The sequence below is a fragment of the Eurosta solidaginis genome, chromosome 4, assembly GCF_040869045.1.
Source record: "Eurosta solidaginis isolate ZX-2024a chromosome 4, ASM4086904v1, whole genome shotgun sequence".
Classification (NCBI taxonomy): domain Eukaryota; kingdom Metazoa; phylum Arthropoda; class Insecta; order Diptera; family Tephritidae; genus Eurosta; species Eurosta solidaginis.
Window position 1 is genome coordinate 21700964 of NC_090322.1, and position 17171 is coordinate 21718134.

General features: G+C 39.6%; 1 protein-coding gene across 1 annotated transcript in view; it reads right to left on the reverse strand.

Annotated features, from left to right (window-relative positions):
* The window catches only part of LOC137248425 (zinc finger protein 91-like), a 191521-nt gene that overhangs the window by 133269 nt on the left and 41081 nt on the right, over positions 1-17171 (reverse strand). The window contains exons 4-5 of the mRNA XM_067779363.1: positions 9888-9946; positions 9511-9835 (exon numbers count right to left, since the gene is read on the reverse strand). Of these exons, the coding sequence (XP_067635464.1) occupies positions 9511-9835; positions 9888-9946 (384 nt within the window). The remainder of the gene's footprint in view (positions 1-9510; positions 9836-9887; positions 9947-17171) is intronic.

Consider the following 17171-nt stretch of genomic DNA (forward strand, 5'->3'; position numbering starts at 1 on the left):
GTCGCGCCTTACGTCGGCGTCTACTTGTATTGCTGAGGCGATGCTCTGTCGCCGTGTTCCGTTAGACGGATCCTGTTAGTATGTGGCGTCGGTGCCTTGACGCGCCTTATGACGGCGTCTCTTGTATTACTTTGCTGCGCCTTGCGTCGGCGTCTATTTGTATTGCTGGTTGCTGGGTGATTCTCTGCCACGCCTTGCGTCGGCGTCTACTCGTATTTGCTGGGCGATACCCTGTCGCGTCCTACGTCGGCGTTTACTTGTATTGCTGAGACGATGCTCTGTCGCCGCCTACGTCGTATGTTCGTATAATTCTGCTGCGGCCAACGTCGTATGCTAGCGTAGCGCTGCTGTTTCTGTCGAGGCTTACGGCGGTGGTGCGCGGGCTCGCGTCGTTGTGGGCCTTTGCTTCGCAGGGAGCGAGCGTGGTCTAAGGCGTTGTAGAGCGGTCAAAACCAGCTTACCCACAATCCTCAGCCCACGGCTTTCTCCTATGAAGGGAACTGTCTTGCGATGGTCAAAACCGATACGCCTTTCAGATGCCCTCCAATTGCTGCTCGGGTAACAATCACAACTTCGCGTTCCGTTAGGTGGATTCCGTTAGCCTCGGTACAGTCACGTTGTGGCGTTTCACTTCAATTCACTGCTACTGCGGATGCCGACGCACTTCTGCCACGGTTAACGTTTGGATGAGCGCGAGATCACGATGCTGTGGAGGACGTTTGCTTACGAGAGAGCAAGCGTTGGCTTAAGCGTTGCAGAGCGGTCAAAACCAGCTTACCCACAATTCTTAGTCCACGCCTTTCTCCTATGAACCGCACCTGCTTGCAATGGTCAAAACCGATATGCCTTCCAGAGCACTCCAATAGTAGCTCCGGTCGCAACCACAATCGCGTGCTGACTGCCTGCTGTCTTCTTGTGTTTTTCTTTTCATAGCTAATGCTCTTGATGTTGCTAGCATAGTTCGTTGCGTTGCCATGGTTACGGTGTTGCTATGGAGTGTTGCGGCAACTCGCTGTGCTAGTGATGTTTCAGAGACTTGTTTTTGTTGGCTATGTTGCTGATCGTATTCTTGTTTAGATTTTTATTTGTGTTGCGTTGTCTGTGTTACTGCTCCTGTGTTATGGGGCGGTGGTTTTGTGTGGGCCAAATTAATGGATTATATTTGGTCCTCACAATCAGTATAAATAGTAAAAGTTCTACCTTCAAGAAAATGTTTAAAATGTTTAATTGAATTATAAATAGCCAAAAGTTCACGATCAAATGTTGAATATTTAGTTTCTGTTGTAGTTAATTTTCTTGAAAAATAAGCTAAGGGTTCTAGTATATTATTGCTAGTTTGTTGAAGAACTGCTCCAATAGCAACATTTGATGCATCTACTGCTAATGATAAAGTACCATTTTTGTCGAAATGTGTAAGTAAAGTATTTTTAGCAAAAAGTTTTTTAACATTTTCGAAAGCTGTTGTGGTTTCATTTGTCCAATTTAATTGTTTGAGTTTGTTTTTAATTGCATGTGTTAACATTTCATGCAGAGGACTAAGTTCTGTTGCTAACGTTTTAATATATCTGTGATAGTAATTTATCATACCTAAAAATTTTTGTAATTTATTTATAGAAATTGGTTTTTCAAAATTTGTTATGATTTCAATTCTATCTAAAGATGGTTTAATACCTTCGCCTGAAATTTCGTAACTTAAAAAATTTAATTTATTTACACCGAGAGTACATTTTGAAGGTTTGATATTTAAATTATATTCTTCAAGTTTTTTGAAAACCGATTTTAAATGATTTATATGTTGATCTTCATTATCACTGGCAACAAGAATGTCATCAATGTATGTAAATACAAAATCGAAATCAGAAAATACTTCATTAATAAAGCGTTGGAAAGTTTGAGCACTGTTTCGTAAACCGAAAGGCATTCTTACGAATTCAAACATTCCAAAAGGGGTAGTTATTGCAGTTTTATGAATGTCTTCTTCTGCCATTGGAATTTGGTGGTAAGCACGCACAAGATCAATTTTGGAAAAAAATTGTTTGTTTTTTAAATCAATTGTTAAATCGTGAATATGTGGTAAAGGATACCGATCTGGTGTAGTAATAAAATTAAGTCTTCGATAGTCTCCGCAAGGTCTCCAATCATTTGGTTCTTTTTTAGGAACGAGATGAAGTGGAGATGCAATAGGAGAATTTGATGGTCTGCATATACCCGTTTTAACTAAAAATTCAAATTCAGCTTTAGCAATTTTAAGTTTGATTGGATCAAGACGTCTGGGTTTCGAAAATGGTAAAATACCTTTTGTTTCTATCCTGTGAACCGTATGTTGTTTAACTTTTTTAGTATAATCTGGTTCGCAGGTAATAGATGGAAATTCATTAAGTAATTTTGAAAACTTATTTTCGACAATAGGAATTTTGAGTGAGAAAATATCAGAAAATCCAGAAGATCCAGCAACTTTAATTTTTGTAGTAGAATCCATTATTTCTTTATTTTTAATATTGACAATAATTCCGAATTTTTCTAAAAAGTTTGCTCCTAAAATTGGTGTATCAATGTTCGTAATAATGAATGGAAATTCAAAATCTCTTCTTAAACCTAAATCTATTTTAAGTAGTTTTGTACCGAAAGTTTCAATTGAAGAACCGTTTGCCGCGGTCAAAGTAAGATCCGAATTTCTTTTAAAAATTTTAAATTTAGAAAAAGGAATAACTGATACAACTGCGCCGGTATCGATAAGAAAATTAAGTTTATTGAATTTATCAAATATGAATAGGCGACGAGTAGGTTTAATAATAGTTCCATTATCCGTCACCGTCATAATGGATCGATTCAGTTTAAATTTTGTTCGCAATTTGAATTATGATTTTGATTAAAATTGCATAGGGGTATACATTTAAGAGCGTTATTCTTAAATATTTTGTGATACCAACAAATAGTTTTTTGTGAATTAAATTTACGATTGTTTGAAAAATTTCTTGATCTTGAAAAATTTCGAGATTCAGATCTATTTCTATCTTTAGATCTTGAACGGATTTGTAATTGATTAATATCATTAGAAATTTTATTTAAATTTTGATAAATAGCCGTAGTTAATTCAGTTAAATTTTTAACGCATTGTTCTAAAATATTATTATTTATACTTGAGACTACAGGAGATTTGGAAGAATGAGGTTTATTGATTAAATCAAAAAGTTTGTCAGCTAAAATAATAATTTCATCTCTGTTTTGATTATTATTGGAAGTCAAATGAATTTGTATTTACGAATCCACAATTTAAAGAGTAATTCTTGGCTAACTATGGAGTCAGAACCTATAAGTGATTTCATAAATCTGAATAATTCAGATGGTGAACGATCACCAAGTTCAGTTTTTGAAAATAATTGTTCTAATCGTTTTTCTTCGCTAAGAGAAAATCTTTCACATAGAATTTTTTTTATTGTATCATATTTATTAAAAAGAGGAGGAGGGTTAATAACATCTAAAATTTTAGATATAGTATCTCGTTGAAGAGTAATTAGAACATTTTGAAATTTTAAATTATCATCATTGATATTGTTAATTTCAAATTGTCCTTCAACAAGCAAAAACCAGGCATCAGGACAATCTTGCCAAAATGTGGTAATTTAATAGATTTAGTAGAAGGAAAATTTGTAAAGTTATCTTGTGTTGAAGTATTTTGTGTTGTATTAGAGATGTTCTTTTGTGTTGTATTAATGTTAGAATTTTGAGTTGTATTGTGAGTCATGATGTTATTTGTATGGTTGATATTTTGATTTTCTGAATTTGTAAAATTACGAGTTCGTATTGGTGAACGTAGAACCATATGAAAAGAAATTTAAATGAAAAATTTGTTAAATAAGAAAATATTTAAGAATTTTTTGGAAAGGGAGTTAATAACTTATATTAAAATTTTTAAGATAAAAAAATAATCTTAAAATAAATTTGAAATTTTAATTTAATATTAAAATAAAAATTGTATTTAGTAAAAGTTAAAATTATTTAAAATTTATATTTACGATTTATTACTATGGAAGAGTTCATTGATAAATTTAAATATGCAATGGCTTTAAAATATAATGATGCTCTTATTTGTGTAGAGGACTTAAAAGATCATGAATGGTTCCAATAAACGGTACACTATATGACGATGTTGCTTGTTGAATGTTAAAATACTTGGATATACGAATGAAATGTAGGGAGAGGTTAGTGACACTATTTTGTAGATGAAACTTCCTGAGTAATGCTGGATCAATTTTCCACAGCTGTGGTAGTATTTGAAACAGTGGCAGTATGGTTTTGATCTCGCATTTATTTTTAAAAATGAGTTTTAGCGTATTTACACTTCTCGTTTTAAGTGTTTTATATTGCGTAACTTAAAGATATGTTGTAATGTGTTGCGAAAAATCACTCAAAAATTAAATTTTTTTAATTATTTCACAATTTTTTTTGTTGCATTTTTAACTATTTTATTATTTCTATCAAAGTTTTAACAATTAATTAAGTTATTTTTGTTTAGTTCCAGCGGCTGTTGTTTTAACAAAATTAGGTGTACTGTTAAACACTCTGCGACAATGGTACATCCTTTATTGGTTGTCTTCTAATGTTTTATCACAATTAATTTAACAGGTTTTTTAAACTTTTGTTATGAGCTTTCGTATATATATATATATAATTAAGCGCGAAAGTTCGGTTTAATTATTCATTTCGCTCATGTATTAAATGTTCTAGTTCACAAACTACACTGGGTTGTCTTCATTTTTCTTTATATATTTTTAAATTCTGTTTAGCAATTCATAATGACTTCAACCAAATATGTCTTTTATATTTTAGTTTTGCATTTAATATTGACAAAGCGACTGTTGAAGATATATTGAAACTTCTTTTAGAAGCTACTTTCAGTTAGATGGGAAAAATTGGTTGCACGGAAGAATTACACCACTTTTGTCAAAAAAGATAAAATATATTGTTCATGAAATTATTGCTATTTAATTGGTTCGATTGAGGATCGCCAATATATCAACATTCAAGTTGATATTTAAAAAAAATATTTTATTTTGGTTTGCAATATAAAATTTATTTTTGTTTATTTTTGAGTTTAAATATTTTCCAACTAATTAGAATTTTCTTTTTTTGAAGTTATTCAAAATTTTAATTTAACACGAAAACTCAATTAAAATTATTTTAAAAATTTAAGTAAAGAGTACAAAGTAGTTAACACTATAAGGGTTAACCGACTAACATAAATTTTTTTAACAGGTTGGGTGGGTAGAGACATGGGGAGTTCTGCCAGCCTTTCTTCCCCATAAACGACGATTGGTGTAACGTTCCTCGTTTTTCTTTCCTGCCTTGTTCATTTTCCTAGTCAATTGGTTTTTTTTTTTGTTTTGCATTGTCAATTTGCTGGCGCAATTCCGCGTGGAATACCCCTTTGTTACCGTAGGCATATATTTAAATATTTTTTTGCGCGACTTCGTTGTGTGAGGCTGAAGCACCCCCACCCCGAATTTCCCGGAGCTAAGCTGAAGCATAGCTAGATATGCCACCTCGCTTCAGTCTAAACGCACTTTTCTGAATTTTCCTTATTTGAGCAGCGTCGTGAGGAGAAGTTCGCTACATGGTTTAGAGTTTTCGAGGCCCCTTCAGCCCCTACCTGCCTCTTTTTGCAAATTGCGATTGGTATCATCGGGACTTCTTAGCTCGGGTCGTAAGTGCTGTGCCGGGTGTTCATCTGTGCGACTCGCAGGACCATTTGGCTGTTGCTCTGCAGAAGTCGCAGTGTATCCTCCGACTTCATCACGCATGGTATACATACCTTAACCTTTGGTACCGTGGGGATTTGCGCTTTATTCACCACCTCAAATCGCGCGTTCGTGCCTTGCCTTTGGAGGTTTGGAACCACTTTCTCCATCGTCCCGGTCAGACAAATCTCTCGATCTAAACGCTGCCAGCATCTCCAAATGGTTTGTATGCGGTAGATGGTGTCACTGATCTTCTTCACAACTTTGTACGGGCCTTCCCAACTGCACCGAAATTTGGATGGAACAGATTTCCGCCGGTGGTTCCATCAACCCTTTCCCAATCTGCTGCCTTTGACTTTTGCGGCTTTTGTCGAATCTCTTTCACCAGCACTCGATTACTGCTGAACCCTTCTTCCAAACTGAAGTTAAGTGACACATCCTGGTTCTCATAGCGCATAATCTTTCTTGGCATATCGATCCTGATGTCATGGTCAACTAAGAAGTCCACTCCCAATATGACTTCATCAATGATCTCCGCCACAACGAATTTGTGTAGAACCATGACCTTCCCAATTAGGACTTCACATATCACTTCTCCCTGGACTTGGTTATACTCGCCTGTGACCGTACGCAACCTTGCTCCAGGTAACGGTTTTACTCTCCTTTTGACTAAATCAGATCGAATCAAAGAATGAGATGCGCCCGTATCTACAGTCAGTACACGCTCCTTGCCATCCACATTCCCTCTGACGGTAAGACTGCTTGATTTCCTTCCAATTTTCGACACAGATATCACAGGACATTCAATAGCTGGAGCTAGCTCTCGATTTTTACATCTGGCACGCTCTTGCTCATCTCCTCCAGCTTTGCGTTTACGGCCACCCAAGTTGGAACTACCAGGACCAAGATCGCAATGACGTACAATGTGACCGGGCTTCCCGCATTTGAAGCATTTGATAACTCTTTCACTCCGCTTTTGCGATCCTTTCAGCGCCTCCAATATTGCGTCTACCCACTCTGGCCTTTCTACTTCCACACGGCGTGCTTTGAAAACTGGCTTACACAGAAGCGACGCTGTTTCCTGAATCAGAGCTTGTGACACCGTTTCTGCGAATGCTGGCTTTGGGTTTGCGTATGTAGCTCGCTTTGTTTCGACGTCCCGTATGCCATTTATAAAGCTCTGAATCTTTACCCTTTCAGTGTATTCCACGGGTGCGTCCGCATTTGCAAGATGAGCTAATCTTTCAATATGTGAAGCAAACTCCTGCAATGTCTCATTTGCTTTTTGGTAGCGGTTTTGCAAATCTATTTGGAATATCTGTTTTCTATGCTCGCTTCCATAACGTCGTTCTACAGCAGCCATTAATGCCAAATTGGAAGAGAATAGCTGCCTACCTCGGTTGCTGAAATTAGGTGACGCTAGCTGCCAATTCTACTATATACTAGCACTATAAATGGCCCCTACGTTATCCAGTTAAATAACGAAACGATTAAAATTGGTAACCAAGTGTTCTCCAGCATCGAAGCAATCACAGCAAGGGCCAATCCGCTCATTAAATCCCTAACCTGGACAGCAGCGCACCAGTGATGCCAGTCAGAATCAACATTACGTCAAGTAGCCAGATCGACTCTATAAAAAATATATCCCCTTCACATTTTTCATGCTTCGATCTGCGGGACGCAGACCTTTAAAGGGGGAGGAGTTATAACAGCGGTATTCAGCGGTTGACCTATTTACTCACGGTGCTGAGCATGTGACCGCACTATTTTGCGTGTCGAAGTTTCGCTGACGCGACACATGCGTAGAAGTGCATTAAACAACATGTTGCGAAATAAGCGGAAAGTAATTGGGACAACGATTGGTGGAGTTGCAGAAATAGTAATTAAACAGCATAATCTCGTTTAAGTAAGTAAACTATTTTTTATACAATAATTGGTTAGCATAGCATAATTACTTTATCTTAAGAACTTAGCTGCTAGGTGAAATACATTGTTCAGTTCAGTTTAGTTTGGACCGTGCAACAACGCTAAATAAATTTTATAACGATTTTTAACATATTTCTCGTGTTTTATCGTAATTCGGACAGTTCGGAAAGGACAGTTCACCACAGCTTAAATTTTTTATCGCTTCTCGCGCCGTGAGGCTTAACTTGTATATATTGCAAATTTTGTTAAGATTAAAACTGTAAACACCTTTTTTTAAGTAATCGGGGTCTTTACCATCATCACAATGTCCTAGTGTAAAGGTCTCTAGGTCACGTTCTCTTGCTAGGTTTGCAGCTTCGGCCGGGAAGTGTGGTTGGATTTCAGGTATTCCACCGGCCGGAATGAATAGTGTCGAAGCTGAACTGATGGCTCTCTTTATAAAGAACTTAGCACATGTGATATACATATGCTGCTGAATTGTATATTTAAATCCAACTTTTATATGAGAAGCAACAGCAAAGCATTCGTGAAGGTTTTTAAATCATATCACGTTCGACGAAGACGGAACCCCCCAGCGGGTTAGGGGATCAGAATATACCCGCGGTAGGTATGCCTGTCGTAAGAGGCGACTAAAATACCAGATTCAAGGGGCTGTGTAGCGCAACCTTTTAGGTTGCCAGCGCAATATATAGCTTCCCCAAACCCAATTGTCAACCTCACCTATCCGCGGCGATTCCTGTTTCACTAACAGACGAGGCTCTGGCGACCCTAAGCTCCTCATGGAACTTGGGGGTAGGGAGGGAGGGAATGGCCTGAAGGTTTAATGTGGCCACATAAATCGTTCCCGAGATGGTCGGGCTAGCACCTTAATGGTGCTATGGTACCGGAGCGTACCGGATTTGTATCCGGCAAAGGACCATCACATCGATAACACTCCCCAAAGCCTTCGGGAGCAACCTTATCGCTACAACAACAACAACAACAACAACGGCCTTGTGAATTGCCTAAATGTTTTTTTTTCCAAAATATTTTAATTATTTTTGAGCTGAAAACTTAAAAAATAAAATCCACTTCAAGTGGATGCAGTGTATGTTAAAATTGAGATTAAATTAATCTCAACATTTAAAGGTTGACATGAAGACGTAGTGAAAATGAGATTGCATATTTTATTAGGTTTACCTAAATTTTGTCAGTATAAAGAGTTACCCACCTTAAATAAAAATACCAATAGGGCAATAATTACACAGGCCGACAGCATCTCAGACCCAGAAAACGGACTATATATTTTCGAAGGATTTTGATACGATGAATCGAAATCTGGCCTCAAAATTGCTCTATCAGCTCTGGTTTTCGAGATATCCTAACCTAAAGTGCAAAAAACACCGTTTTGTCCATATTTGAGGTTATGTAGCCTTGCAGATGTTTTCTTTCACCAAAATAATAGGCTGACATCTTTAAGTATAAGTCTTCTTCTTTCAAATGGCGTTGAGTTTGCTTAAATATAATTTTCTTTCGCTGAGATATCGCATTTTGAAATTTTCATGTTTCTAAATTTTCCTACACCTGAAAATCGACTGAGAAAACATATACATCATATAGTAGATTACTAATTTTCTTAAATTTGTAAGGTGATAACTCTGAACAAATGGCGAATTGTATTAGATTAGGCACTAGATTAAGAAATGTACGATATTGAAGATTAAGGCCGCTCTGTATAAGAAGATGGTCGGCTTCCGGTTGTGAAATATAGATTGATTGTGGACGACGAAAAGTGTGCTTTATTAACTCAATTGCATCTCCGCTGAAATAAGGAAATATATTGGTCAAGTCTCAGGTGTGTAAGAACCCAGCGAAAATACTACTATTATTATTTTGCAATGGCCGATGCCATGGAAATGGAATGGATGCCATTTTAATGGAAAACAACGTGGAGTTCCCTACTACTGTCATAACAGCACAAGTACTAATGATGAATATATTGGGCATAAAACACGGCAATAGTTCGAATATAGGACGTGCAGGCAATTCTTTTGACAGTTTTTCTGCTGCATCCAACACGGTAACCTTCAATGGTGCCACTGCCGTTCCTGCTGCCGTCGCCGCCGCCACTGCCGTTAATGTTGCCTCTACTGCCGACGCTGTCGTTCCGGCTACCTTTGTTAATACCGCCGCTGATGATTTCACAGCATTAAATGTTTCGGTTATCGCACTTGCTGTTCATACTGCCGCCACAGTCATTTCTACTGCCGCCAGTGTGTATTATTAACTCAATTGTATCTCCGCTGAAATAAGGAAATATATTGCTCAAGTTTTACAAATTGAGTCTTATTTTTCTTGAAATTTTGTGTCACACCATAAGTGTGCTAACTCACCATACCCCCACCCTAGACTGGGTCGAAAAAAAAATTTGGCAATGTCCGCCCCTAAATTTGAAGATTATGTTGAGAGGGTTTCGGAAAAAATTTTTTTAATTTTTTTTGATCCTTCGAAATACAGCCGAAAATGTTTTTTCGTTGTAACTTGGTTATTTGACGTCCGATTTTTAAAATTGATATATCATTATTTTGGCCTTGAGAAGCTTCACATTTCCGTTTAATGTCCTTTTAAGCTATGAAGTCGTTTTCACATGATTAGGTCAGCTAACAAAATTTTACCCCACCTAATGTATGTATTTTTCCTTACCAAACGAAAGTACTTAAAAATTCAAGAAAATGTTGCTTTGAAACCATATTACTAAAATAATAAACAAAGAAGATATAGCACTTTCAATATTTATTGCAACTGTTATTTTACCTGATTCTTATTATACTTAGACCTGAAACTCATGATATTTTTGGAGGAAAAATTGCAGGGTTTGCATTGAAAAGTTAATAACGATATGCCAAATATCATGAATAGGGGAAGTCAAAGTAAATAAGTGAGTCAAACCTGTTGTTTCGTATTTATAATAATAACGCTATGCGACACAATCAACTTTTTTCTGGGTATTGGACAAAACCCACTTTTTTGTAGAGATTGAGGCTTAAGTAAACGAAGTACTATCTCCGTTTTTCGAACTTAGCCTCCAAAAAATAGATATCGGCTTACGAAGTTCGAAATTCTACATTTCGAAATTTTATTTTTTTGTTAACGCGTTCAGCAAAGGGAAATTTTTTAATTTCGTGGGTTTGGAGTGTCCAATTGTCAAAAAATGTTTCACCATTAAAGAGATATTGCGATGTATAAAACTGATTTCGATCACGGATCGTATACCACAATACCGGCCCTGGATTCCGCGCTTTTTTACGGAGAAATTAACCTCAATATAAGATCACAGTCCACTGAGCTTATGAGTTCCATGTTACCTATTAACTTCCGATTTAGCATCTTCTTCCCTTAAAGCTGTCATATTTCGCTTATGCATCTCTGGATCTTCCTTTTTATGACAAGTAAAGGGTAATCGTGCTTTATATGGCATGTCGTCGGTATGAGTATAAAGGCTTAGGTCCCAAGTTTTGGAAGTTGGAATAAATAATGATATAAATATGATTTATAAAGATATGAGCGGTTGACTATCAATAGAAATTTCACGCGCCAACGCTTTTCTTTATTTGTCTGATCAACGCCCTAGATTGATGAGGAGTGTGATGACTAGTACCTACCTAATTATTTTCTATCTTTTAGTGTTATTATTACTTAATGTAAGTATTGTTTTCAATAAAGCCGTTTCATATGTCGCTTTCTATTTATGTATATCACAGATGAGCAAAACGGCTCGTATGAGCCTTTTGCTCATACGGGCACGCTTTGCACATTTAAGTGCTAGGTGAGGGACGATCAAGTGCAGGTATGTGGGGCGAAGAACACAGGAAGAGAATAATATACAAACAACCATAAGATTGATAAAGATAGAGTATTTGGCCTTATTATGTTCAAATTATTAAGCGTTTTAGGATAAACTAGCCTTTATTTACCGGCGGCTTCGCTCGCACTAAAGGCCAAAAATATGTAATGTCGCTTTTGTGTTTCACAACTCGAACGGAATTTTCAGTTGTAATTTTAAAAGTTCCTTTATGGTTCAAATCATAAACAAAGCAAGTTTTAAAATTAGAAAAATGGACGCCGTAAATTAAACACACATGCAACACATGCTCCAAAAATTTTCGCAGTGTGGATTTAACGATATATGTATGTGAGCTGAAGAAATTTGAAAATTCCCCCATAATTTGAAATTTATAAATGAAACCAGTTATGTTTATAATAAAACTGGTAAAATTAGTCGTTGTTTATGCGATTGGTACCGTTTTTATTTGTAAACTGATACGTTTCTTTCTAGGCTCACGGCAACACTGCCAACAAGTCTGAAAAGCGTTTCGTTTTCCCACGATTGTATACGAAACGTGCATTAGAACGTTTTTCTACTAATATCTTCCTCTAATGCTACTACTTTAAAAATACTTTTATGTATATATTGCAAAATGAATCGGCTTAGGTTAGGTTAGGTTAAACTGGCCGGTCCATGAGGACCTCACATAGACTGATTGAGTCCGTAGTGTTACCAGAAGTTTGTTTTAACGACCAAACTGAAAAACCCTATCAAAAACCAGGACCTATGTTATAAAATAACTCCGTCCTTTTGGCAAATACTAGAAGCTTCCTAGGACTTAAGCCACGAGCTGCTTCTAGATCTGACAGCTGTATTACTCCTAATAGCTGGAGTCTTAGCCTGGCAAGTGCAGGGCACGAGAACAGAACGTGCTCGATCATTTCCTCCTCCAACCCGCACTTCCTACATCTGCTATCACTGACTAGGCCTAATTTAAAGGCATGTGACGACATAAGGCAGTGTCCAGTCAGAATACCCGTGATGAGTCTACAGTCCTCTCTTTTTAATGATAGAAGCAACTGTGTTAGTCTAAGGTTGTAAGACCTACACATAATCTTCGACACTTTACAGCCCCGCGCTTGAACCCACGCCTTTCCCGCTTGGTCGATCATGTGCACCTCTCGCCTTCGCTTAATCTCGCCTAATCTAATTGGGACGTCTACGGAGCAAGCTTCAAGGGATATGCCATTTTTAGCTAGTTTGTCCGCTTTTTCATTCCCATCTATTCCCATATGCCCTGAGACCCAATATAGATGTATGCTTCTCTCTGTTCCGATTCCCTCCAGGACTGCTTACACTCTAACACGCATTTAGATGCTGTGCTATGCGAGATTATTGCCTTAGATGCTGCTTGACTGTCAATATAAAAGTTAACACGGTTTCAGCTTAAGCTATTCTCTTCTAGGGTTTCTATTGCTTTGGTTACGGCTAATATTTCCGCTTGGAAAACGATACAGTAATCCGGCAGCCTGTAGGATCTGCTTATTTCCGGATCAGCGCAGTGTACCGCAGAGCCTACTCCTTCCATTACTTTAGAACCATCGGTGTACACATGTATCGCCTCGTCCGCCATTTGCGCACCCTTGCGCCAACCGTCCACCTCTATTGTGGCCTTAACATCTCCCTTGAAACGCAGATAGGTAATCAGGTAGTCTGTTCGTCTTGTGATTGATTACGCTATACTACTATGGCCATATGGTCGGCGCTCAAGCTGCCCCGAAGCACCGAACCTGGTTGCGGTCGTTAATGCTTTGTTCTTTGCTACCAGGTCTACAGATGGAATGTGCAGATTTGCATACAGTGCAGCCGTCGGGGTTGTTTTCAGGGCTTCCTTACTGCTAAGTATCGATAGTCTGCATACCCCCTCTAATTTTTTGAGGTATGTTGTTTTTTGTGTGGCTTTCCACCAAACAAGAACTCCATAGTATAGAATAGGGCTTACAATCGCTGTAAAAACCCAATGAGAAAGAGAGGGCGATAGGCCCCACGTACACCCCAGTATTCTTTTACATGCACAGAGTGCCGTTGAGGCCTTCTTGACCCTCTCCTCCACGTTGAGCTTCCATGACAGCTTACTGATTCCTAGATATTTTGTGCAAGGTTTCTCCTGTAAGGTCACCCCTCCTAACTTAGGCCTTGCCCAATTTGGGACCTTGTACCTCTTTGTAAACAAGACCATATCCGTCTTCCCCGCGTTGACTTTCTACCCAACATTTGATGCCCAGGTATGAATATCCCGAAGCGCCTGATCCATCAAAGAGCTAATCGTTGGAAGGCACTTTCCACTTATGACAATTGCAACGTCATCCGTGTAAGCCGTAAGTTTTACGGGTCCCTCATCAAATCGCCTGAGCAGTGTGTTGATGACCTGCGTCCACAGCAGAGGTGATAGCACCCTCCCTCCGGCGTTCCCCTGTCCACTGATTTCGTGGCCTCGTACAATCCCCATTGTGATGTAATCTTCCTGCAATTTAACATGCAGCCGATCCATCTCGTTAAGGCTGGATGTACTTTAATGTAATTAAGACCATTCATAATCGCCCATTTAGAAACATTATTGAAAGCCCCGGCAATGTCTAAGAAGACTCCTAGAGCATATTCCTTATATTCCAGGGCTTTCTCTATGCTTATTACCAACATATGCAATGCGGTGTCTACCGACTTGCTTTTAGTGTACGCATGTTGTGTTGTGGAGAGCAGTTTTTCATCCACGTTGGACTTTATGTACACATCCATCAGCCTCTCAAAAGTTTTGAGCAGAAATGATGTTAAGATAATAGGTCTATAATCTTTGGGATACACGTGACCGATCTTCCCCGCCTTTGGTAGGAAAGCTACACGAGCAGTTCTCCAAGAGTGCGGTACATGATTCAGTCTTATGCACCCATCGCATATTATTTTAAGCCATTCCACGACCGCCCTACTTGAGACTTGTAGCATGGCCGGGAATATACCATCTGGACCCGGCGATTTAAACTTAGAAAACGTCTTCACTGCCCACTCGATCTTGGTATCGGTCACCAAGCCCAAGTGTGAGTGATGTCTGCAGGCTCTTCTAAACCGTATCCCGATGGGAAATGTGTATCGAGAAGCACCTCAAGGGATTCCTCACTATTACGTGACCATTCCCCGTTCTCTTTCTTTATTAGTCCCTGGACTATGTTTCCCTTTGCTAGGACTTTTTTCAACCGCGCTGGAGCACTCTATGTCCGTACAGAAACTTTTCCATGAGTTTCTCTTCGCCCTGGTGATTTCACGCTTGTAGATTCTCAGTAGATCCCTGTACTCGTCCCGACACGCTTCGCTTTCCGCGGTCTTTTCGAGCTTAAACATTTCTTTTACCTGTCTTCTTAGAAGACTCAGATCATTGCTCCACCATGGCGGCTTTGCTTTTCCTCTGAATCTTCTTAGAGGGCAAGCTTTGTTATACGCAGTCATAAGCGTCCTTGTTAGGAATTCATTCGACTCATCCAGTTCCTCTACATTAACAACCTCTCTGGGTTGTCCCAGTTTTGTTTCTACATGTTTCTGGAGTTTAGTCCAGTTCGTTGACCTAGGGTTTCTAAAGGTTCCTCCCTTCTCTACCCTCTTTAGGGGGATGCTGAAGGTTATATACGCATGGTCGGAGATGGATGGTATATCAAGAACCATGCAATCATACCTTGATATATCACGCTCGCAGCTCAATGTAATATCTAGAACATTGCTGGATGTTGGACCAATCTATGTAGGGACATTTCCCCTGTTGGCTATCTACAAATTGGTTTGCAGGATGTAACAAAATAGAGATTCGCCTCTCTCGTTTGTATCTGCTCCTCCCCACGCATTGTGGTGCGCATTTGCATCTGCGCCTATGACCAACCGCCCTGTTGAATACCCAGAAACCTGAGCATCCCAACAGACATCTGATTGATGAACCAGCACCGCCTAGGGGCTTAAGGAGTCATCTCCGTAAGCATTTTGAGGATATACGTCACCTGAGAACCCAGCCGTATGAAGCGAAAAAACACAAGCAGGTCCTTGGTGAACTCCATAAACAGGCGTCGGACCTTTATGCCGGGAATTGCCCGGTGAATCCAGTACTTAAAGAAAAGTATCCAAAACTCGCGGAAGAGGAACGCAAACTCCCCAGGGAAACGCGTGTCACTCTTGCTCAACTTCGTTCTGGATACTGTAACAGGTTAAACTCCTACCTATCCAGAATCAACCCCGACATACAGAATGTATGTCCCGCTTGCAATGTGTCCCCACATGACACCAACCATCTCTTTAATTGTAATGTGGAACCAACGCCTCTAACACCCCTTTCCTTATGGTCCACCCCTGTTGAAACGGCAAGTTTCCTTAGACTCCCGTTAGAGGATATTGATGACAATTTGTGATCGGTCGCGGCTGTTAGGTGGGGCGAAGCATTGCTACAACAACAACAACAACAACCAACCGCCCTTTGCGCCTTCCTCCTGTACTAGCCTTTTGCACTCCATCGGTGGAACCTCCGCAGCATGGGCCATGTAGCAGGACGCCAGGATAAATGCCTGCTTATTCTTTTGCTCAACGGCCCCCGCTACGAGATCCTCAGTGGTGTAATTAGGCAGCATATAAGAATGCAGCTGTTTCCTTACCATTACTACAGCTCGCACCCGTCCTTCCGTTTGCGCGTAGTAAACGCCAAACCCGCGCGCGCTAAGTCCAGAAACCTTTCCTCCCGATGAGAGCCACGGCACCTGGATCAGCGCCACGTCAAACGAACCCGCCTCAAGGGTTAGGAGTTCGCTCGACGCCACTTTACTGTGTTGGAGGTTTATCTGTAGGACTCGCAGCACCATTGGGCTGTTTGTCCCCCTCCAACACCTTCGTCTTGACGTCATCGTTCTCCCCTTACCCTTTTGGTTTAGGCTATTTGAGGCCCCTTCAGCCTCTCGTGACTGTTGTGCCGGGTGTTCCTCTGTGCGAGTCACAGCACCATTTGGCGGTTGGTCCTCTTCTAGCACGTTCGTGGTGACGTCGGGGACCTCCACCTGTCTTTTTTCCCTTAGGCTTTTGAGGTCCTTTTCGACTTCGCCCACCTCTAGCGTGTTAGGGTTTTTATCCTCGGGACTTCTTTTCCTGAGTTGCATGTAAATTTTGCCAGTGCCAAAGGACATTTTGCCAAGCTGCGTGTACAAAATATCCTCCGCCTGCTTGTTTATTTGGAAGATGTAGAACTGACCATCCTCGGTAGGCTAAGATACAGTCCTTTCCACAGATCTCCACCTTTCAGTAGTCATTTGTCCGAAAGGACTGCCACGATCAACCAGCGCCACAGTCAGTGACTGCTTTGCCACATCACTCATCTTCTCGGGAAAAGCAATAGTCTTAGTGTTATCTCCCTTTGGCACCTCCGAGAAAGCCGGAGTCTTAGCGTTAACTCCCTTTAGCCCCTCCGAGAAATCGACAAATCGGCTTGCATATAATTAAATGTATGTGAAGGCAAAATGAATGTCAACAATGCGCTGCTTCACATAAAGTCGACTTCAGTCTATGGTTATTCCGTTTTCGTATTTCTTACCAAAAAATGTATGTTTTTGTTTTCAGACTATTGCAACACCGTTTGGGAATTGGTTTTCGAGGTTGAGAGAGAATATTTTCATTTCAGTTTTTTA